Source organism: Hoplias malabaricus, chromosome X1 (genome assembly GCF_029633855.1).
Source record: "Hoplias malabaricus isolate fHopMal1 chromosome X1, fHopMal1.hap1, whole genome shotgun sequence".
Taxonomy (NCBI): Eukaryota; Metazoa; Chordata; class Actinopteri; order Characiformes; family Erythrinidae; genus Hoplias; species Hoplias malabaricus.
In genome coordinates, this window is record NC_089818.1 from 18,524,350 (window position 1) to 18,547,209 (window position 22,860).

General features: G+C 39.7%; 2 protein-coding genes across 3 annotated transcripts; one reads left to right on the forward strand and one right to left on the reverse strand.

Annotated features, from left to right (window-relative positions):
- Positions 1–948: 948 nt before the first annotated feature.
- On the reverse strand, positions 949–9,326 carry LOC136675410 (ras-related protein Rab-11B). The gene is made up of 5 exons (XM_066651942.1): positions 9,101–9,326; positions 7,048–7,243; positions 6,221–6,414; positions 4,779–4,859; positions 949–1,666 (listed from the first exon to the last, which is right to left on the reverse strand). Exons 1-5 carry the CDS (start codon positions 9,138–9,140, stop codon positions 1,521–1,523), a joined length of 657 nt encoding a protein of 218 aa, XP_066508039.1. The 5' UTR covers positions 9,141–9,326; the 3' UTR covers positions 949–1,520.
- A 2,536-nt stretch (positions 9,327–11,862) lies between these two features.
- Positions 11,863–21,224, forward strand: LOC136675650 (mitochondrial import inner membrane translocase subunit TIM44-like). 2 transcript variants are annotated; one of them, XM_066652318.1, is made up of 13 exons: positions 11,863–11,969; positions 12,758–12,847; positions 13,984–14,151; positions 14,751–14,831; positions 15,332–15,481; positions 16,063–16,199; positions 16,717–16,802; positions 17,124–17,216; positions 17,665–17,789; positions 18,044–18,094; positions 18,478–18,567; positions 18,848–18,958; positions 19,253–21,224. In XM_066652318.1, exons 1-13 carry the CDS (start codon positions 11,919–11,921, stop codon positions 19,370–19,372), a joined length of 1,353 nt encoding a protein of 450 aa, XP_066508415.1. In that variant the 5' UTR covers positions 11,863–11,918; the 3' UTR covers positions 19,373–21,224. The 2 variants fall into 2 exon arrangements, with proteins under 2 accessions (XP_066508415.1, XP_066508416.1); XM_066652319.1 differs by lacking the exon at positions 11,863–11,969 and adding an exon at positions 12,028–12,196.
- The last annotated feature ends 1,636 nt before the right edge of the window (positions 21,225–22,860 follow it).

Sequence of the window (22,860 nt, forward strand, 5' to 3'; positions counted from 1 at the left end):
CCATTGAAACACACATCGATCTAATGTGTTTACGCACAGACGTATGTCTTATCATAAAGCATCTTCCACTACCTTGGGACCAGGAGCTAGATACAAATATATTCAGATCATAACTACATTTTAAATGTGTATACAGACAACATCCAGATACAGGAGTCTGTATGTATGTCAAGAATAAACCAGGTAATAAAAAATGTATTCTGTGGTGTCATGTTTTGTAAATTGTGTCAATTAAAATATTTTCAATGAACACATCACGTCTGCAAATTACATGATATGTTTTGACCACAGAGTAGTGTCCACTTCTACATTACACGAGGGGATTTCTGACACCTAACAGTTATTCATATTGCATTGTCTGTGAATTCCCAACTAAATATTGTCCAAAATTTCCCCGCTTTTCATTTTCAGATATGAGGCAGCACGTGGTTCTTCCTCTGAAATAAACACCAAGTCACAGTATGTGCAGAGATGGCTGAGGGACATACACTCAGGTAGTAATTAAATTTCATCTCAGTTTTCTTTTTATATCCTTCTAGCTTTTAAAGCATTGAGTAAAATAGAGTTCACATAAAGGTAATGAATTGTTATTATTCTGATTTTACTACAACAAAATATTAATGTGATTTTGTTTTTGTCCACAGTTTAATTGTAGGAGACTGTAAAGAGCTGCTTCAGTCTGGTCATAACCTGTCTGAATCCTGTTAGGAATTAAAGAAATGCAATGTTAATGGTGTGTGATTTTCCTTCATTCTTCAGCCTGAAATGAATCCCGGTTATTTAATCCAGTATGCTTTTTCTCCTGGTATTTATCTGATGCCTCTATAATGAGTATAAAGTGATATAGTTCTGGTTTTGTGTGACCATAATATGGTAATGTGGCCCAAGACTAATAGACGTCACATGATGCAGTGTTTTTGGGGGATTTAAGAGGATTTCCCCACTCATTGCAATCTGCATCCTCATTTAAAACAAACACTAAAGGCAATGATAGAGCATTATTTCAACATTCATCTTCCACTCATAGATGCTAGATTTGAAACTGAGTAAAGGATCTGTTGGTGACTTTTGGTTCGTACTTAAAATCAGTCAAATACTGACTTGGCCCTTTGGGGCATTCTGTTTAAGACTGGGTTAAAAGTGAGTGAGAAATCAAAGATCAGATCTCCAGTTTGTGTACGAGTGTTTCTTAAGAGCAGAGTGATCTGGGTCATTAAGCTTGGCCATTGTTTCATCACACTGAAAAGCAACAAACTTAACTAGTATTAGATACTGTAAAATTTTATTTCATGGCAGTAGTGTGTGTGTGTGTGTCTGTGTTGTATAAATGTATATGTGTCAATGTCTGCGTGTGTATGTGTGTGTGTGTGTGTGTGTGTGAGAGTTGAGAAGCTATCAAAAAGAAAAAAATATATATATTACACAATTAAATTGAGGGAACATAGTGGCACGACACATAGAGAGAGATTCGGAGATGAGTGAAGTGGGGGGAAGGAGGGGCTGATGGTTGGTTGTCATGGTTACAGGTTTTGGCAGCACTGCAGTTTGTTGCCTTTTTGCCCGTCCGTGGTGGGCGGGACACTGATGTCCACCACATTGTTGCCCGGTGATTCGTCGTGGGCCGATCGGTCAGCGATTTGTTTCTGTGATACGATGCGATAGATCTCTGTAAGAGTGAACAAAGGAAGGTTAATGTTAATGTTCCAAAACAGCAAGTAAATCTTTCAGGGTCCTGCTACTAATACGACACTGATGTGTGGCGCCATGTTTGAATTCTTTCCATATCTGTTACCTAGCCCAGTGTAGTTCATTATACAGGGTGAGTCAAATTTCGTAGGACACCCTTTTATTTCTTTGATATGTTACATGACCACCTTCCCATTGGAAAACTTGCCCTTGATCCAGTATGACGGATTTCAAGATGGAGACCATGTTCCTAAAAGATTACTTGCTGGGGTTTTCAGATAAAAGGTTGTCCTTCTGCCCAAGGGCAATGGTTACTAGCTTCCATTCTTTGTTAGCAATTTTAGCATATTTATGGGCTATTCATTCATTCATTCATTATCTGTAAGCGCTTATCCAGTTCAGGGTCGCGGTGGGATTCCTACCTGGAATCATTGGGCGCAAGGCGGGAATACACCCTGGAGGGGGCGCCAGTCCTTCACAGGGCAACACAGACACGCGCACACACACATTCACTCACACGAACACTTTTGAGTCGCCAATCCACCTACCAACGTGTGTTTTTGGACTGTGGGAGGAAACCGGAGCACCCGGAGGAAACCCACTCGGACACAGGGAGAACACACCAACTCCTCACAGACAGTCACCCGGAGTGGGAAACGAACCCACAACCTCCAGGTCCCTGGAGCTGTGTGACTGCGACACTAACCTGCTGCGCCACCGTGCCGCCCATATTTATGGGCTACTCCTTTAATAAATATGTAGGCGCTGTCCAATACAAGACATGTATTTCCATTTTTGTCAATTTTCACATCATTTGAACACAGCAGCTGTCCTTCACATTGTGTAAAAATGTCATGATGAAAGGACCCATAGACATTATTCATTCATAGTCTGTAACCACTTATCCAGTTCAGGGTTGTGGTGGGTTCGGAGCCTACCCGGAATCACTAGGCGCAAGGCAGAATAACCCAGGAAGGGCGCCTTTCTGCTTCCAAAATATCTTTTTACACTGACATCTATTGAAAGCTAAGAATGTTTTTTCTTTCCCCTGTAAATGAACTAATTTGGAGATGCATATTTTTATTTGTCAGCATCGATATGCACAGTTAATTCATTCAACAGTTACTGTCACAGCTGATGTTAGATATCATACTTTAGTACCACTGAGTCTAAAACTAAAGTGTAAATGTACATAGCAGAAAACAGCAGCAGTGAAAAACCTGTAAAGGGAGGGCTGCACAATGGGATGTTTTGCACACTTTGATGTCTGCAATGTGATACCAATAAAGGCAACGATATAATGAACTCAGGAGTCTGAAAAATCACAGAAATTTCCATAGTGTTTGCCAGTGTCCTAACCAGTCTCAGACCACACTCTGTGCTCTGTGTGTGGTCCTCACAGCTTTGCTTTTCTTCCCCAAAATAATCCGTAAACATATCATGTGAAAATATTGCCAGTGTTTACCAATGTTCTGTTGTATCACAAGTCAGTATGACCACAATTTGTTGCAATATGATAGCCTCAACATCACACAGCCCAAATATTAGGGGAATTTAGGTGGATTTTCCTTAGAGGACACAGTATGTCTGCTTCCTTTTTTTTTTTTTTGTTCTAAAATAGAGTGACTGGGGGGGGGGGGGGGGGGCGACTACTGACATGCAGACTGAGCAATTAAATGTTTACAGAGGTTATCGACCAATAACAGTAGCTCTACAGTCAGACCGTCCAATCAGAAGATTTTAGGCTACTTCACCACGCCCCCTTCTCACTCAAGCGAACCAATCAGAGTAGAGGAGGGCGGGACTAGTTTGTGAACGAAACGCTTCTCGAAGTTCTATGTAAACTCTAGAAAAACAAAATCCCGGACATTTGTGAAATTCCGCCCGGACATTTTTTTAAGTCTAAAACAGAGGACATATCCGGGTAAAAGAGGACGTCTGGTCACACTATCTAAAATCTATGGCAAGCAAATGAATTACAGTTTGGAATATTTGTTTTGCCTAAGGTATGACCATAACCATGCTTCAGGTTAAGCTACTGATCTTAAGAAAGGAGCAGCGGAATCAAACAAGAGCACGATCCTCCATAAGCTCCAGCAAAGTAAAACAAATCTTCCATTGCTGTGTGCTGGATAACAGTTTTATGAGTAATCCTTACATGCAACCTGGTTCAATAAGCTAGGTCACTGTTTTGGTCTTAAGGTAGACTCTTTGACATCAGCTCATTGATCATACTGCTGGCTATGGGCAGCATGAGGATAGAAGTCTCATATTTTCAGATAATCTTCATAGCAAAGTCCTGTCTAAGTGCTATTTATCTACACATACAGCCACAGCATCAACATCCTCACAGTCCCTGTTAGGTAACAGCTGTTTGAAGATACCATACTGATGTTGTTCCTAATGCTGTTTAAAGGTTACACAGAATGTCACTGTACATGTCATAAATGTTATAGTTCACTGGAGGCACATAAATGAACATATACAAAGGCATTTAATGAAATAGCTGGATTATTAATGCTAATTGTTTTGTACATCACTGTCATACATAGGGTTCAGACTTTAGAGAGCATGTGAGTAATATCATAAGTGAGTTACAACTAATCTTTAGCTTGTTTTCTGTTTTATTTTATGCTGCTATGCTTTGAAATGGCTTAAAGATCTTGCGAAAAGACTTTGAACCATAGGCGCTAGTTCGTAAAGAGAAATGTGATGTGTTGCTCTTTTATTACATGCGTAGACTAATGTAATGGCTTTGTAATATTGTTGGACACCCAGCCCCTACTGCTTTACTTGTTTTCAGGTGCTTGAATAGCAGTTATGTGCACATTGACCTATACATGCTTGACTGATTAAGCTCCAGTGCATAATGGGTCATACTCCTCTCACAAGACTACATTCTGACAGATGACTTACAGTGGTTTTACAACCTAACATAAACCAGAATGACTGCTGCACGGGGTTGGACCGATGCTGCTAGCCAGCATGAGCAATACTAACACCCCCACTTCTGAGTGGGAGTAAATAATTTGGCACTCCAAACAGTAAAAAGGGAAGTTATCATTTTGGGGGTGGGTGGGAGACACGTGTACCTGTTAGAATGTTCTTGAATGCCTCCTCCACGTTGGTTGAATCCAGAGCTGATGTCTCAATAAATGACAGATTATTCTTCTCTGGAAAAGAGAAACAGAACTGTTATCTTCAAAACAGCACCAGCAAAATCTGCACAGCTGAGATTGTGTTCAAAATGTTTAGCCTTCCACTGACATATAATAAAACTCTCTATTAGTATTTAGCTTAACGTATATACTGATTTTTGCTGGGCTTTTTTCCCTTAGCAGTGGCATTAGAATTGCTACATATGTAGATCATAATGTAAGACACATGAAAAATGTCTAACAAGCAAAAAATAATTCCTTAAAACTATGACTCAGCATTTAATGACTCAGTCTTACTTTGAAAACATTTTATCCTTGAGTACTTGGCAATACTGTCGCCTAGATCTGATGCATCACCAATTTGGCAACAGGCCTAGCCCTTACATCAGGGCTGATCAATGCTAAATCACAAAAAGAAGCTAAGCTAATAGCTTGCTTGCTAATAGCAGCAATGATAACATTACAGCAGTGGTTCCCAAAGTGGGGAAACTGTTGCGGGGGGGGTGCACTCACAGCGCAAGGCAATTAAATTAGATATGCATTGTTTTAATTCCATTATAATGGTGATTTGTACATTTTTGTTTTGTTCAACAAGAAGGTGTAGGTTTACAGTGTAGAATTACAGTGTTTAAAGTAAATTCTAGCTGAGTATGTGTGTGTGTGTATGTGTGTGTCAGAGTCAGGGGGCTCAAAAATATTCTCATGTACAATAGGGACGCACTGCAGAAAAGGTGTGGGAACCACAGCATTACAGAGTGTTGACAAAAGTCCCATTCAATTTTGCGAGAGATGTTAACTTTGTTTAGAGTCGCTACATAATGTTATGTTTCCTGTTTAAACTAGACAGACTTGAGACAACAATGATGGATTTGCCACCATGCTAACATTAGCTCAGTAACACCACAACAGAAATGTATTCCATCTGTGGCCTTCTAAAGACAAAGAAAATGAAAAATATTTAAAATTCATAACCCACCATAAATGTAGTACATTCAAACGTGTATTCTGAGTTGTGTGGCCTTGAATGAGATTACTGCAAACATTCTCAAAAGCTTGTCCACTGCTCTGTTGGCAGAGCTTGAAAAAGTCGCTGTTTGTGTGTTTAACTGTATCAATAATTTACATTCACAAAATATAGGTTAGAACCTATAAAATTCCACTGAAACCCACAGTAAAATTTTATTTGACCCTGATCTTTTTGCAGAACTCAAGACTGAGTCAAGATTACAGTGGGACCTTTGCTTGTAGAGACCAGGGGAAATCCAGGCTGCTTGCAGCTTAAGATTTAGGCAAAATTATCTGTTTTTCCCTTCAACCTGAACCCTCTATGCACTCTTCATACTCTCTCTACTCTTTACTTCCCATCCTGGATGTACCTGCAAAGGCACGAGCCTCGTCGGTGGGCACTGCCCTCAGGTGGCGCAGGTCGCTTTTGTTGCCCACCAGCATGATGACAATGTTATTGTCAGCATGGTCCCTCAGCTCCTTCAGCCAGCGCTCCACATTCTCATAGGTCAGATGCTTGGCAATGTCATACACCAACAAGGCACCAACAGCTCCTCGGTAGTAGCTAAAGATGAAGATCACAGACACAGCTAAGCTGGGGGTAATGTAGTTTCTGATTTTACTGATTCGGTTTTTGTGGTGTGGTTAAATAATCATATAAACACTCTGAGAATATAAACGTTCTGAGAAATGGGTGAATGGATGACCTCAATGTCATCTAAGAAAACTAAGGTCCTAGGATTACATTTTCACCCTTGTTATGACTATGCTATTAGAAATGTGTACTGACATAAATATTCGTTCCCCTGTGAATGAGTTGATCTGAGTCATTCTAATGAACAATGAACTAACTCGAGCTATGTCATGGCTAGGATTGTGTGTATAATAATATTTTAAGTTTACTTAGAAGAAGATAGGAGCACCCACATACTCAACACACTTTTTACAGAGGTCAGCTTTCCCTTGACTTTTATGATGTGTGTTTCCAATGCCAAATTTCATGTCTGTGGAAGGACACTCGTTTTAAATTGTACAGATTAGGCTGAAAACCATTGGAGTATTCCTTTCACCCCCTTCTAAGCCTCCTTAAGCTACATCAAATGGAAGTGACTATGACCCATTTTGTTTAGCTCCTTACACCCTAAGCTTGCTAAAATAATGTCAAAAGGAAATCAGCATGGTCAACTAGTGTACTCACGCCGAGGTGATGGCCCTGTAGCGCTCTTGACCGGCTGTGTCCCAAATCTGCGCCTTTATCGTCTTGCCATCCACCTGGATGCTGCGGGTTGCAAACTCCACCCCAATTGTGCTTTTGCTCTCCAGGTTGAATTCATTCCGTGTGAATCGCGACAGGAGGTTACTCTTTCCAACACCAGAGTCTCCGATAAGAACAACTGTAAAAGGCCCCAAGAAAGGAGTCAAAAAGCAGCAAGTTCAAGTCTCATCATCATCAAATCATGCACCATGAAGGACTCTTGCATTTCAGTCCAAAAACTGAATACTACGCAGCCATATGTAATATATTAATGAATGCACAATTAAGGACTTTATTATTATGACATACCATTCACTAAACTTGGGTGATATTCATAAGGTCACCATGCTCAACTCCCCAGTATCAGGCTGCAGAGTAGAGGAACTGCATTTTCTGGAGTGATATGACACCATTCAACACTTTTAGGATGAGCTGGAATGTCCTTTATGATCCAAAACTAATCAATTTGGCACCTGCCTTCTTTAACGGTCCTGTGGTTGGAAGAAGTCTTCCAATGCTAGAATAGTAGGAGCTGCTACTGATGTAAAAGTTGATAAACTATTCATTAATACCCTTGATTTTAGAAGAATATTTTGGTGAGCACTGGTCCACAGATATTTGGCCATACAGAGTTTGAAGTAAAATAACATGCAGTTTGGAAGTCTATGTTGGGATGAATTGCCATAAAAACACAGAAGACTCCATCTTGCTTTGATATTTGTCAAATTAATGTGAATATTAATAAGAATGAATGTGACACAACTAGGCTAAGCTAGCAAGAGGGCTTCCTATTGTTAAATCCCATTGTTTGTATGTTTGCTAAGCAGAACATTGTCCTTCTCTCTTTGGTCAAGTGAGAAATTAGCCTTTTAGCTGCTTTTATTTCAGTGATATGCTAACAGATAAAAGCTGAGGGAAAGATGAGTGCTGGTGTTTAGCTTCTAGTGGAACAATTTGTCAGCAAGCCAAGGCTGAAACTCAAGGAGAAAATACAATGATGCAGGCCTTCTCAGGCCTCTCTAATGGAAGCTAGGTGTGGGTGATATAGGCAAAAAATAATAATATCTATATTAAAGACACTTCATTTTGATATTTTGCTACACACAATTCAGTTTTCATTATAAAAGGAGTGCAGTCATTTTAATTCACCATTTCAAATACTGTACCGTGCTAAACACAATTAGGCAGTTCCCTTTTCATTGAAACGTGACAATAAGGACTAACTATATAAAAAGAAATATCCTTCAGAATGCATATGAATGATTTATATGAATTTAATGACATCACGGTAACGATACCATATCACCCACTTCTAACGGAAGCCTGTAAAATCTGATAGTGGATATGGCTTCGTTACTAGGTCACACTATTCCTCCTTCTTCTCCAAACCGTGTTCTTTGTGGCCCATGTTTCCATTTAAAATGCGCCAGCATCGTTTGGGCTGATACGTGTAAAAAATAAATAGGCTGAATTAAAAAGGTCACTATATATATATATGTATGTATGTATTTGCTGAGGTTCATGAGCTCCTTGTCTAAAGAATCCTAGAAACGTGTTGCTTTTGTGGGTCATTTGTGATGGACGGACCACACCAATCCTCTACAGAGTACAAGCCTGTATTCTGCAGTCTCTTTATTCAGTGTAATGCTTTGGCCTCGTCCCCATCCACACACCCGGCCTCGAAAGCATCCAAGCCCAAGAAACAAGTAGAAACAGATGTTTCGTCGATAGATGTCGGTGCCTATAGATGCCTCTGCGTCCGTTACTGTGTTGCAATGACAGCTATTATTGTGGGCACGGCGGCAGTGATGGCATACAGGATACGTATGTGGCAAGCCGGTGCAAATTAGAGGGCATTTCACAAGCTACCATCAAGAAAACGTATTCTTAAACCTACGATGTTGTTTCCTTTGCCTCGGGAGACAACAGGAGGATTATGAAGCCCCCTTAACCCCACCAGAAAGGCAGTATGCAGTCCCCAGGATTCAGGATTTACCTTTGAACAAGAAATCGTATTCATCGTCCCTGTTGCCCATGTTCCAGAATCCTGAGTCCGAGGAGAAGCTCGCAGCGCTGGGGACCTCGTATCGAGCGCCGGGCGAAATGGAGCCGTGTGGAAGGAAACAAAATAAAGTTTAATGGGAAAGGAGACAATGCGCCAGTGCTGGCTGTCACATAGAGCTGACCGCAGGAAGAGGGATCTCTCGACTCTGCAGAAGGGGAGGAGTCCCGGGGAATGTGCTCATACCGTCCGCCAGGGGGCCCTCCACATGCCGCTGCACTACAGGCAGGGAACGGGAAGCAGGGGGGTTGCTTGCTTGCAGCAGTGGTAATGATGTTTACATGTATATATTCCCCATGTATACAGCTGTCCAATAGTATTAAGACATCTTATATCTAGACAGTGCTAGTACTTTAAAGTGCGTCCTTTGCTAACATTCATTCAGCTCATCACAACTTGATCAAACAATTGTGGCATCATTTTTCAAAAAGAAAATTTGTATAACCATTCTAAAAAAACGATTCACACATATCAGAGTCAATATCCCAGTGTCAGCGAGAGGGATAAAACCCCCTAATAACAGTGATCTACAGTGATCAATCAATCATTATTTGGGGTGTTGTTGGTGATCCAGAGCAAATCTTTCAATAGTTCGTGATCTCCATATTACTAACAGGGGACAAGACCTCTGATGATGTCTCACATAATGTATCCTATCAGACTGAATTTGTATTTAATATAAGCATTTCTCTGGGGCTTTTTTTAAGAATATCACAAGTTCAGTCCTTGATGATGGCACAGCTAACAGTGGGCGAAGGTTAAAACATAGCCTTTTTGGGTGATTAGATCAGTCCTTCGTTTCTGCCCACGGCTTAGTGTAATCATAGCACATATATTTGCTGATGTAACAGACTGTGTTCACACTCTTTGTGGAGGGAATGGTATAAACGTCTCAAAACATTAAATTAACATTTACTATTTCATAAACAAGGACATGTTTGTTTAACCTTTTGGCTTAGAAACTGCTCTCAGATACTTAAAGAAAGAATAAAGAACAAGCCCTAGACTGAGGGCCAAACAACTGCAGATATGGCTTGGCCTGAGTCGCTACTTTAAAAATCACACAGTTCTGCTGACACTTTAGTGTTTCCCCTGAAATCTCTGGCTGTAGTGTCAGAGCTTGCATGGTTAGTTCATTATTATGGGTGTTGGCTTTCATGCTAAAGATTAACTCAGTCACTTGCTGTTGAAGGGTGTGATGAGACAACACTGACCTGAGGAGTTACTGCTCAGATATAATGAGGTTTAGAAATGAAGGTGTGTTTATGGTGAAAGACAGCATTAAAAAGGCAACTCATATGAATCAGGCTTGGGCTTTACGGTGTGTGCTGGAAGATACCATTCAAATGGCAAAGTTTTTTAATGTCATGTGTGAAGCCTTAACTACCACAGAGTACCAGGAAAGGAAGTGTATTTTGGGGTGACTCCATATTCATATATCTACATTGCCCTATATGGCATTCTCTTACTAGACTAATATGATAGCATAGGGAAAAAAAAGTCAGGTGAGGTTAATAACACAGCTGAAACTGGATTGTGTACTTTGCTGACATCAGTTGTTTAGAACACTCATTAGTCACGTGCTGTTCTTGTGCTCTTGTTAATGAAGTCATTTATTTGAGCAGCCAGTGTCAATATGACCGCATAAACCACAACCAAGGAGAACAAAGGTGATCTTATCAAATGCGGAAAGCGAGAGATAACAGAACAGGACAATACCAAATTTATTATGCAGTTTGAAAACTGTTTCCTCTTCTCTACTGTAATTTAATTTTCCTGCATGAGTCACATTATCAGCTAGTTATTAAATGTTTTCAAAGCTGAATCAGGATGGCACGGCACATGCTGGTAGGTAGACTGGCTTTACAAAGAGTGTCCATATATATGTGTGTGAGAGATGCCCTGTGATGAACTGGCATTTCATGTGTCCCAATGATTCTGGGTAGACTCCAGACCCAACGTGACCCTGTGACCCTGGAGTTTTTAAACTGATATAAAAGTACAGTCATATGCAACATTTAGTACCCCTGTTTTAAATGACATGTGTTGTTAAAGGGAAAATAAATTTACACCTAAAGAAAACACAATTAATCATTTTTAATACAGAATTACAGTTTAATTAGCATTTAATTATTTCTAAAATCTTACACCAGCTAGGTTGCACATTGTTGCTATTCTGTTAATCTGTTATTAATATTCAAGGTCTTGTAGCATGGAAAAACTATTTTTCCTTTATCTTCTTGTTTTTTCGAAATGTGCACAGTTTCTGTGTGTGTGTGTGTGTGTAATGCCCCACGACAGACTCATGCCCCATTGAGAGTGTGTTCCGATTAAGTAGTTACCGATAATCAATTCATTAATAAATAAATTACTTAATTCATAGTATAATACTTAAAAGATAATGTATTCCTTCCATTGTCCCTATGTGGAAACATAGCAAAAACTAACCGTTTTGTTATTTTCTCTATTAAACACAATGTAGAGCAGCCATTTAGAAGTGGTCATTAATGTTAGTCTGTAAACAAAACAAATAGCAGCCTGTTTAATACAAATGGATATAGAGAAGAAGGGAAATGTTCGTGTATATATGAATAAGGGTTATTTTGGTTACTGAAGACCACACAAATGTCACAAGTGGACCTCAAGGGCAACAGTAATATGCAAGAAAAACAGGCCATGGGCTCTTTAAAGGATTGTGAGCAGTGAGGCGCCGCCTCCTTCAAGTGACGTACAGCATCAGCTGACCAAGAACATGACGCAAGTTCACGGTAAGATGGCGGCGTCCTTGTGCAGGTGCTCTGAGGTGAGGGTTCTCCTTCTGTTCTTGTCGTTTGTACGCTCTTTTAGACCAGGGTTTCTGAAATAATTCAGCGATAGAACAGTATCAGACTGAGGCTATTTCAGAGGTTTGAAGGCGTTTTTTGTTTCTGTCGCTTATCTTTTTTTTTAAAATGAAAACCGCATTGCAGCCTCTTTCGTTGTCATTTCTGTCTTAAGTTGTATACGCGGCTCAGCCGGAACATTAAAAAGGTATATTTGCACATACGCGCACTGTGTAATTATACAGTTACAGACCGTAGTCCTTCTGTAGCTTTGCATACCTGTTCTTCAGTGGTTACGACCGTTTAAGGACCACCACAGAGCGTGCATGATTTGGGTGGTGGGTTATTCTCAGCGTTGCAGTGACACTAACGTGGTGGTGGTCTTGGTGGTGTGTTATTGTGTGTTGTGCTGCTAGGAGTGGGTCAGACACAGCAGTGCTGCTGGAGTTTTAAACACCTTAGTGCCACCGCTGGACTGAGAATAGTCCATCAACCAAGACCGCCCCACAAATGTGGAATGACCGATGAGCTAATGTATCTGTCTTTTACATCTACAAGGTTGACCAGTAATCTAGTTTGAAGTGTTTTAAAAACTTAAGCAGCCCTGCTGTGTCTGATCCATTCATACCAGGGCAACACACTACAACACCACGTGTCACTGCAGCGCTGAGAATGTCCCATGCAATGGCAGTTAATGAAGGGGAGTGGTCATTAGGTTGAATTTAAAAGCAGTGAATGAGTGTGAATTAATTTGTATGATGTCTTTCAGCTGTTGCTCAGGAGGAGCAGGGTTCTCTCAGCGTCATGTTTAACTTTCAACACAGGGAGGGTCCTGGGCTGCCAGGTAGTGGCTCTACAGGTAAGTCATCATTTTATTTCTAATGTTCAGTTTTATCCTGTAAGTGCTGCTGTAGTCAAGTATTCATAGCTGAGGTTTTAGTGTTTTGTACTTATGACACTGATGGATGACTGACTTTTGGGCTCTCCTGCTGTTCACCCTACACTGAAGTTTCGATAGACTCTCAACTCCCCCCCCCCCCCTTTGTGATTCTAAAATTCAAAAATTAACATTTTAAATGTATATTTCAATTAAAATTAAGTTGACCTTTAAGTTACATGGGCTGTCTGGTAATATTGCATTGATGGCAGTGTGAAATGAAGCAGTGGTTCAATTCAGTTGTGAAATAGAGGGGGTCCTGGGGGGTCCAGAGCAGAGCTAATTAACACTTAGGACCAACTGTAAGCCACAAAATACATTTTTGGCTAAAATAAACTTAAAGAACATGTTAGTGTTGTGGTACCTGTTGACCATACTGAGTTTGCAGAAAAAGTAAATGTCTAAATGTGAATTTCTAAAAAAAAAAGTAATTTATTTTAAACTGATTTGCCCTCAAAATGGAAAAGTTCGTATTTTTCTCAACTAACCACCGCTACATGTGTGGCCTGTCACAAACCGGCCTAATCTCGCTCCTAATGTTGGTAGAAAAGAGCAATGATGTTTCTCACTCTCTGCTGCTTTACCTCTCCTCCAAAACGTGGGATGGCTTTAATGTTTTACTGTTAAGACAAATATACGCTTGTCTATTTAACCTATTGTCGCAGGGGAAGCCATTGCTTGTTCTGCCCCTCCCAAGGCTGGCTAGTGTGATGAGTGTTTTGGGGGAGTTCACCTAATAGCTTACAATGTGGAAGTGGTGACAACTAATTATTATGTGAAATACTTATAAAATATTGAAGTCTTAATGATAAAACAATTTTAAGAAACATACTTGCATTGCACACAGCAACAAGTGCACCACATTCCTTTTGTTCTTGACAGTTTTTGCCCCACACTGATTTGTATTCTGGGCAATTTTATATGATCTTTTATATGACTTGTAAGTAATGACCTACAAGTTTGTGATTCTGAGAAACACACTAAAGTCTATATTGGATATTCTTTAAATGTACAGAGTCATATTAATCAATATATTGATTCCCTGTTGTCTTCCACAGCAGCGTTATGCATCTGGTGGGCGCAAGTCCTTCCTGGGTGAGTTTCTGGACTCTGTGAAGCAGGAGTTGGGCAAGAGCAAAGAAATGAAGGAAAATATCCGGAAGTTCAGGGAGGAGGCTCAGAAGTTGGAGGAGTCCGAAGCGCTGCAGCAGGCCAGGAGGAAATATGTGAGTGGCCTCAAGTGACCCCTTAGCTTCCTGCTTCCTGTTCCCAGCAGGAAGAGGAGTCGAACTGCTGAGCAAGTCTCTTTTCCCAAAAACAGCTGAGTGATTTTACAAAAAAAAAGCCATCAAAATTTTGGGCACACCCGTTGTTTCTCTGACTTTTCTGACCACTACACATTCTTTCACACTCATGAAGTTGTGCTCTTCTCAATATAGAAAGCTGCACTGTTGACACCTGTGGATTTATTCATATCTGCAGCCAGAGTGGTGCTCTTATCTGCAGTCTTATGAATATATATAAGAAATATTGCTAATGTTTTTAAAGACAATTATTTGGTGATTAGGGGACTGCTTTCATTTTATGTCATTTCAGTATAACCTGTGTCTAAAAAAAAAAGTCTTAGCTCAGTGCTTGATCAAATCATTAACTTTAATGTAATCAAAGATTACAAGCAACCTTGTTGTTGCTGCTATGCAAATTCTATTGGCGCCACTGTCTCCTGTAAAGCATGTTGTTGCTATGAGTATTTGAATGATTTCAGGCCCAACATCTGTGTTTTTTTTCTTTTTTTTTTCTTTTTTTTTTTCTTGTTTGTTTTCAGAAAAACATTGAATCAGAAACAGTGCGGACCTCCGAGGTACTGAAGAAGACTCTGGGGTCTTTATCAGAGACGGTTAAAGAAGTAAGTGCAGTAGAAGTCCCCTGTGAACATGCAAATGCATTATATTTTTGCGTGCTGTCATGTGACCTTATGCAAAACATTTGGCTTATGGTCACCTTTTTTAATGCTGCTGAAGAAAACACTGAGCTGGACATTTCCTGTGTTGAAATTTCCTGATTCATCTGTTTGAGGATAAGCTGATGACATTGAGAGCATGTTTATGAAAATATCTTTAACTTTTTTAAATTTGAAATGTATTAGCAATTGGCAGAATATAATATCTCTCATACAGTCACTGATGACAAGTTTGAACGAAGGAAAAACAATGATTTTTTTTTTAATAATTGAATTAGAAATTAAAATATTTATGTTCATGCTCTAAATAATTCCATGTGTGTTATTTAATTGCCTTTAAGATCACTATTATTCTCAAAAACAGAAAGTTACCAGCCTAAGTTTCTATGGAGACTGGTGAAGTATATTGACTTTGGCTCCCAGTCCGTCGATCTGTGTGTTTGCAGGGATTTGAGGAGGTGGGTCGTTCTGATATAGGGAAGAAGATAAAAGAGGGAGTGGAAGAAGTGGCCAAATCGGCACGAACCTCAGCTGAGTCAGTGTCCAAGAGTGGAGAGGCCCTGGGGAAGACCAGTGCCTTTAAGGTCATTTCACAGGTTAGAGAGCTCTCTTTTACCTCACCTACATATGTTCTAATTAACAATGCCATACTGCTGACTGGACATATTGTTATAGACCAGCCATTTTGTTATTTCACGTTACCTGAAGTGCTTTAGGGCGGCATGGTGGCGCAGCAGGTAGGTGTCGCAGTCACACAGCTCCAGGGACCTGGAGGTTTTGGGTTCGATTCCCGCTCCGGGTGACTGTCTGTGAGGAGTGTGGTGTGCTCTCCCTGTGTCTGTGTGGGTTTCCTCCGGGTGCTCCGGTTTCCTCCCACAGTCCAGAAACACACGTTGGTAGGTCAATTGGCGACTCAAGTGTCCGTAGGTGTGAATGTGTGTGTGTCTGTGTTGCCCTATGAAGGACTGGCGCCCCCTCCAGGGTGTATTACCGTCTTGCGCCCAATGATTCCAGGTAGGCTCTGGATTCACTGCGACCCTGGACTGGATAAGCGGATAAGTGAATGAATGGAAGTGCTTTATACCCCTCTAGCCAACACTTTGCTTTGAGCATGTCGACCAAGATTGTTCATGTAGCTGCTAAATCATTGGCTTCCTTTGTTTACTTGTGTTTGCAGGGCATGGAGACAGTAAAGAAGGAGATGGGTGATGTGGGGCAGGGTGGACCGTATCGAGCTCCTACACAGCTGCGGAAAAGAAGCGAGTTCTCTTTTAAAGAGGCTGAGAACCAGGCCAGAGTGTTTCAGGCCAATGAGTATGGGGTGTTTTTAATTTATTTATTTTTTTATGAGACCTGCAGTAGATGTTTTGATGTTTCCACTGCAATAGTTACATTTGATAGAAAAGTGACAGGTAAGGTTAAAGTGAATGAAGTTGCTTGAGGTAAATTGCACATAAGGGGCATTGTGACTTAATGACCTTTAGAATAATGGGTTCCAAGGTGCAACCAGTTGATACATACTTTTAAATCTCCAGTCAGAGACAGTTAACAGATCCTGGATGCAGCTTTATTTATTCCTTTGGAACATAAATAAAATCCCTCTGGAAAATTATAGAAATGACATTCATGTGGCTTTTGAACCTAGACAATAGACCCCCCTCAGTGTTTGCAGCTGAAGTGATATTTGCTTTATTCTAATGCAGCTGGTTATTTGATAGTCATGCATTTAAAAATAAAACATTAGTTATATATATTCTATATGATTATTACATTTATTCTTAATGACAGCTTTGTAGTTTGTATCTGATCTTTTATGTGGATTTATTTACAGAGATGCGACAGGAGTTGTCCTGCACAAAGACTCCAAGTGGTTCCAGCAGTGGAAAGACTTCAAAGATAACAACATGGTGTTTAACCGTAAGAACTTAGGATTCACTTTTTTTTTCTCATTCTGTTTTCCAACGTGCGTGGCACAGTGGCGCAGCGGGTAGCGTTACTGTCACACACCGCTCCATGAGTCCTGGGTTTATGGGTTCAAACCCCACCTCAGCTCACTGACTATGAGCATAAAGTGGTTACAGAAAATGAATTAATAATGAAGAATGATTTCCGACGTGTATAAGCAGTTTCACAATTCTTACACTAGAGGGTGCACAGCTCTTGTTTTTAGACATAACAGCAGTTTCAATGTGTTCTTGATTGTGTATTCTAATCCTATCTCTCTCTCTCATATTGTAGGATTCTTTGAGATGAAGATGAAATATGATGAGAGTGATAACGCCCTCATCAGAGCCTCACGGGCTCTTACTGATAAAGTCTCTGACATCGTCGGTAAATTACACAATTCTTTCCTCCCTGACCCAGTGTTTAGAAACTAAAAATAACTTTATTTTAAAGGAATACTAAAGTGAAGACTCAAGTTTTTTATATTTTGCACATTTACAAGTTCAGATACATATATAAAAAGAACTTTCAGTACTTTATTTAAATTATTATTATTATACATCATAGTACGAATAATCTTAAACTAAATATGTTAATATATTATAATTCTTATTTATATTTGCTATATTTATTTGTCAAATGCTTTTCTGTATTATCCATAAGTTGGATAAATATATACATTAATTAAACATCTGGCTGTTATTTTCTACGAAAAGAATCACATTTTATGGAGAACTGTTAGACTTCTGTTCATTTTCTAAATGAGTTTTGACTGCCACAGTGTTCAAATCTCTCTGTTAACGTGTGTTTATGATTTTATGTTTGTGCTGAACAGGTGGTCTGTTCTCTAAGACAGAGATGTCCGAGGTGCTCACAGAGATTCTGAAAGCGGATCCTAACTTTGATAAAGACTCTTTCCTCCGCCAGTGTGAAAGAGATATTATTCCCAACATCTTAGAGGTGAGGCACCACCTTCTTCTCTTGCTGCTGGGGTTTAATTTCGCATCAACATGCTTTACTTTTAAACAGAAAGCTGAAGGCACTTCACAGCAGTTGCTTTTTTGGAAGTTTGTGTACTCAGATACTTGTGCCGTGGAATTAGTAATTAAAATACACTTATATTTTCACTTGTTTGGAGTAATCAGTAAAACTGACGCTAATTATATTGAACATATTTTAAAATAATGACTTTCAACCTCTTTCCCTGCCCTCAGGCAATAATGAGAGGGGAGCTGGATGTTCTTAAAGATTGGTGCTATGAAGCGGTAAGTAAAAATTGTGGTGTTTTTCAAGCATTTCTACATTCTATATTGAATATCACCTTCATGCATTTGATTTTATGCCCTTTATTTTTCTTTTAGCAAAATGAAATATAATAATTTTGAAAAATTATTCTATCTAATTCAGTTCAGTTTAAATTGGTGTGTGTATATTTGTGTGAAGTGCAGTTTCTGTTAGAACACTTGTCCAGTCAACACCAGGCACTATGTGTGTTGCCTGGACACTGCATGTTATGGATAAACTACCTTTTGTTGGACAATAACATTGTATTCAAATCAGTTCAGCTTTGTTAAATTGGTCACACCACACATGGATTGTGGATTTGAATCTGTTTTTAAAGTCTGTCCTGTTCCTTGTCTGTTTATAGACGTATAGTCAGCTTGCGCACCCTATTAAGCAGGCCATAGCCATGGGCCTCCAGTTCCAGTCCAAGATCCTGGACATTGACAACATTGATGTAAGTAAACACACTCATCATAAAGCAGTTTACTTCCACCATAATGCGGTGGTTCTGCATCAGTAATGTCTATTGTGCCTGATTAGAGTAATTTGTTTACATATAGCTTCCAACTGTGTGGTTGATTGTATCTTTCAGAGCTTTAGTGGAATAGCACACTAGCTTTGCAGGAGGCACAATGGGTTTCCAATTCATACACCACAAGCAATGTATACCAAAGGTGCTACATGTCTGTAGTAACGTTCCTGTTCTCTGTTTTTTCTGTGTGGGTGTTTCTCAGCTGGCGATGGGTAAGATCATGGAGCAAGGACCTGTCCTCATCATCACCTTCCAGGCGCAGGTCGTCATGGTGATCCGGGGCCCTAAAGGGGAAGTGGTGGAGGGAGATCCTGTGAGTTGGAAGCATTTATACTTTTTGTACTTCATACTTATTAATAGCAGACATCAGACCTGTTATTTTCTATAAAGTGCAGCTCACATGAGCCCCTGAATGAACCAGTAGATACTCTGTAGAGATTCACACATGGAGAAGCCATGTTTAAAATAGGTGTGAAGAATATTTATGTAAATGTAAAAAGTATTGTAAATGTCTTGATGGTGAATGGTAACTTGTGAACTGTTTGCCTAAATATAAGGTGACTTATAAGTGTCTAATACTGTGCTCTACTGTCGTGTGTGTGTGTAGGAGAAAGTGTTGCGGATGATGTATGTGTGGGCATTATGCAGGGACCAAGAGGAGCTCAACCCACACGCTGCCTGGAGGCTGCTGGATATGTCTGCATCCAGCACTGAGCAAGTGCTCTGAGAGAAACTGCCCTTAACACAGAGATATAGTCACACACAGACATACACTTCAGTCAGTTATGAACATTGTCCATTGAACGATGTGTTTCTGTGATCCCTAAGATCCCACGCGCGAACAGCCTTTGGTTAACAGCTAAAGGCATTTTGTGTTTGTGCTGCTGCAAATATCCAGCTCTTATTTGTTGCTTAACACCCACACAAGATCTGCAGTGGGTCAGATGACTCTAGACATTTTGCGAGTATTGAGGGGCCAAGCATGATTTCATAATTTCTCATGATTTCTCCTAACTCTGAAAAACCTCTGGGCTGAATAATAGGGAGAAAGAAGATTTATTAAGTTTGAAATCTGGAAACGATTCCAAAGATTTTTAAAGCTTTAGGGGGAAAGAGTGGACTTGTTAACTTTTGTCAGACAGATGTGAATGTCTGTTATGCTAGTTATGGCTGTAAAGACCCCTAAAGGAACATGGATTAAACATGTAGATCTGTTGTCTTCTCCAAGGAAAAAACTGTGATCGGTTTGTACGCTGTGCATTTGGTCAGGACTTAAACAGAAAACAATCCATTGCTGAATATATGATGTTCATTAGATTGCAGTAACTAGGGTCACAGGCACTGGACTGTGCTATTGACTCTTACATGACTGACCACAGGTTTAAATCAAAATTGATTTCTGATATAAAGTGTACTGAATCAGCACAGCATTTAATTGTGCTCCTCTATTATACATTGTTTAAATCTAAGCAGGTTAGGTCTGTAAACTAGGTCTGTGTTCTCTCTAAGTTTTTACCCTAAGATCAGTCATAGTCTACTAGATATTAATTATTCATAAGTTCATTCATTAACGATTATCATTAAATGGAGAAACATTTTTTGATAAAATCATTATTTGAGATATCTTTAAGCCCCAAAAACTTGTCATGTCTTTTCCCCTCTAATAATGGAGCGAGAGTAATGCACTGAAGACAATGTTTCCTCTTTGCCATGCACAGAACTTTGGCAGATTAAATATGTTTAATTTCACTATAAACTATTTATAATTGAAAAATGTAGGACTGTTTTAGTTTAATGAAAAATATGCTGTGGTTTTAATACTGTTTTATATACATCCTAAAGAAACTCTAAGCCTGTTCTGAACCTGTCTCATTAGTTTGTTCTTTAAAGGGAAACTGATTTTCAAACTTGCTGTTTAATGAAATGCTAAATGAAAATCTTGAACAAAATCATTCAGACGGAGTCGATGTGAAGTGCTCTGTTCTAGAGAAACTTGCTGAGTCAAATGTGTTCAGAGTGTTGGTGAAGAGATGTCTGACGCTGCCGGATCTTATTATATGAGACGTTTTTTGACCTAAAACCTATGGGATATGGATTCACCTGTACTTTACCAATATCAACGTTGCTTATGAGTGCTCCGAAGACGTAGGTCACTGGTTGCTGTTAATGGTGTGAAAAATGGCTATATTTGAGTTAACCACATACAACCATTTGAGACATAACCGCTTCTGTAAATGAAAGGGTTATTTTTTTCAGAAAACTCCAGTTTACCATCAAAACACACTTAATGACTTTGTTTACGTCTCAACCCCTCAGTTATTTGTCACAAAAAGTGTATTTATTGCTGTTACAACAGAAGAGGAAGCTCTAGTAATGGAGTGTGGAATATTTTGTCATAGTGTCCTTCGGTACCCAGAATGTTGTTAGCGTCGCATAGTGCCCAGCCTCTTGGAGCACCATATTATTTAAAGCGTAATGTCTTTTTTTTGTTGGTTTTATTCTAAACATCAACCACCATGACTTCAAACAATGTCAGGATTTTATTTTAATTTGTTTTGGGTTTTTTATGTATGTGTCTGCAAACAGTAAAAGAAATCCTAAAGTATATGTAGCAAAGGTGTCTTTTTTCTGCCCAACTGCTTTTCATAACAGAATTTCAACCAATGCACCAGTTGCATAGATTTAGTTCATAAGTAAGTACTTTCCTGCTAAAAGTAAATGTAAACATTTTTTGGCAAGACACAGTGTCGGTTGGTGGACAATTGTCAGTCTAGCAGTGACACTATGGTATTTAAAAACTCTAGCAGCACTGCTGTGACTGATCCACCGGACCAGTCCACCACACACTAACACAGTAGTGTGTCTGCAGTGCTGAGAAATAATACTTGGTCTGTGGTGGTGAACTTCAGTATGTAATTTTAGAAATACAGAGTGCACCATTATGGATAGTGAAGCTGATGAATTTTTAGAAATGGAAGTCATTTCTATTCTATTGTTTTAGGTAATTTGTGTACACGTGTCTCTAAAAGAATTACCTGCACAGAAATGCTGCTGCCTCAGGGCTCATTTACACTAGAAGCTAAGCTGAGGCACCTGCCCTTTGGCTTTCATTAAGAATGAGTGTTGAACTGATTTTTTTTGTAAGTAAATGTCGAAATTATTTTCTTTGGTTGTCTGTATGCCACAGATGCACAAACACAGATCACATTGAAGGTTGCAGTATTCCTGTGAGATAATAATATAACGATGATCCATGGGTTAGTCTAGGCCTTTATTGGAGCCGTGCTGGGCTGTTATTTAGCTCCCTGCTTTGTGGTGACACGGACCTCTCAGGGGCTTAAGAATATGTGTTACTCATCAGTCTGTATCTCTCAACATTGCATTCTGAGCCAGTGATGGAGTTGATGAAAGCTGCTCTGAGACAATATATAGAGATTTAGAGATTTGCCTCGAAGTTGTAAGGGGTCTTCCAGGCATTTCAAGTGAAAAAGAAAGGCTTTTAACATCCTCAGTATCATCCATAATTTCATAAATCCATTTAGGCTGCATCACAAAGAGTTCAGTAATGTTCTGTAATGGCTTACTACCAAAGATGGTGCAGTGCGAATTGGCATTAAGCAAATATCAGGGGCATTATTTCCTCACTGTAATACAATAATGGATGGCAGCAACTAGCAGGTCCTGATGTATTTCATTATTAAGGCTTTTACAACTTTCTTTCTGGCACATGTAGCATTTCTGGTCTTCTGGGAAGGAGAAAAAGATGAAATCGAGCTGCAAGCTGGTGCTCTTTTTGCAGACGGAGAAGTCCTTGCATGCTCTCAGTCTGCACTCTGAGCAACTTAGTCTCTCAGAACCAGGCTAATTCTTTATTTAAGGAAGCAGCTTCTTCCACTTCTTTTAATTCAAGTCTAAACTATTTTGTCTTGGACCGCACTACCTGTCCAATTGTTTGTGGCCACCTGTTCAAGAAACCGAGGGTATGTATATGTACTTTGACCACTTTTTGCTACAGCAACAGCCTCTACTTGATATAGAAACATTGCTGTGAAGATCTCAGCCCCAAGAACGTTAATGAGGTCAAGTACGGCTGGATCACAAACACTCCAGTTCATCCCAAAGGCACTGGATATGTTCCCATCACTGTCTCTTATGCCTCTGAGTCTTGAATCAGTATCTCTACAGTGAGTCAATTGCACATCCAATTACTCTGAA

What these genes read in the sequence shown, in the direction of transcription:
- LOC136675410 (XM_066651942.1), bottom strand. Translation starts at nt 9,140, where the DNA reads ATGGGCAACAGGGACGATGAATACGATTTCTTGTTCAAAG. An exon ending in ATACGATTTCTTGTTCAAAG is followed by an intron (nt 7,244 to 9,100) that starts GTAAATCCTGAA and finishes GGCCTTTTACAG; the next exon opens with TTGTTCTTATCGGAGACTCT. An exon ending in TACAGGGCCATCACCTCGGC is followed by an intron (nt 6,415 to 7,047) that starts GTGAGTACACTA and finishes CTTCATCTTTAG; the next exon opens with CTACTACCGAGGAGCTGTTG.
- LOC136675650 (XM_066652318.1), top strand. Translation starts at nt 11,919, where the DNA reads ATGACGCAAGTTCACGGTAAGATGGCGGCGTCCTTGTGCAGGTGCTCT. An exon ending in CCTTTAAGGTCATTTCACAG is followed by an intron (nt 15,482 to 16,062) that starts GTTAGAGAGCTC and finishes TTGTGTTTGCAG; the next exon opens with GGCATGGAGACAGTAAAGAA. An exon ending in AGAGTGTTTCAGGCCAATGA is followed by an intron (nt 16,200 to 16,716) that starts GTATGGGGTGTT and finishes ATTTATTTACAG; the next exon opens with AGATGCGACAGGAGTTGTCC.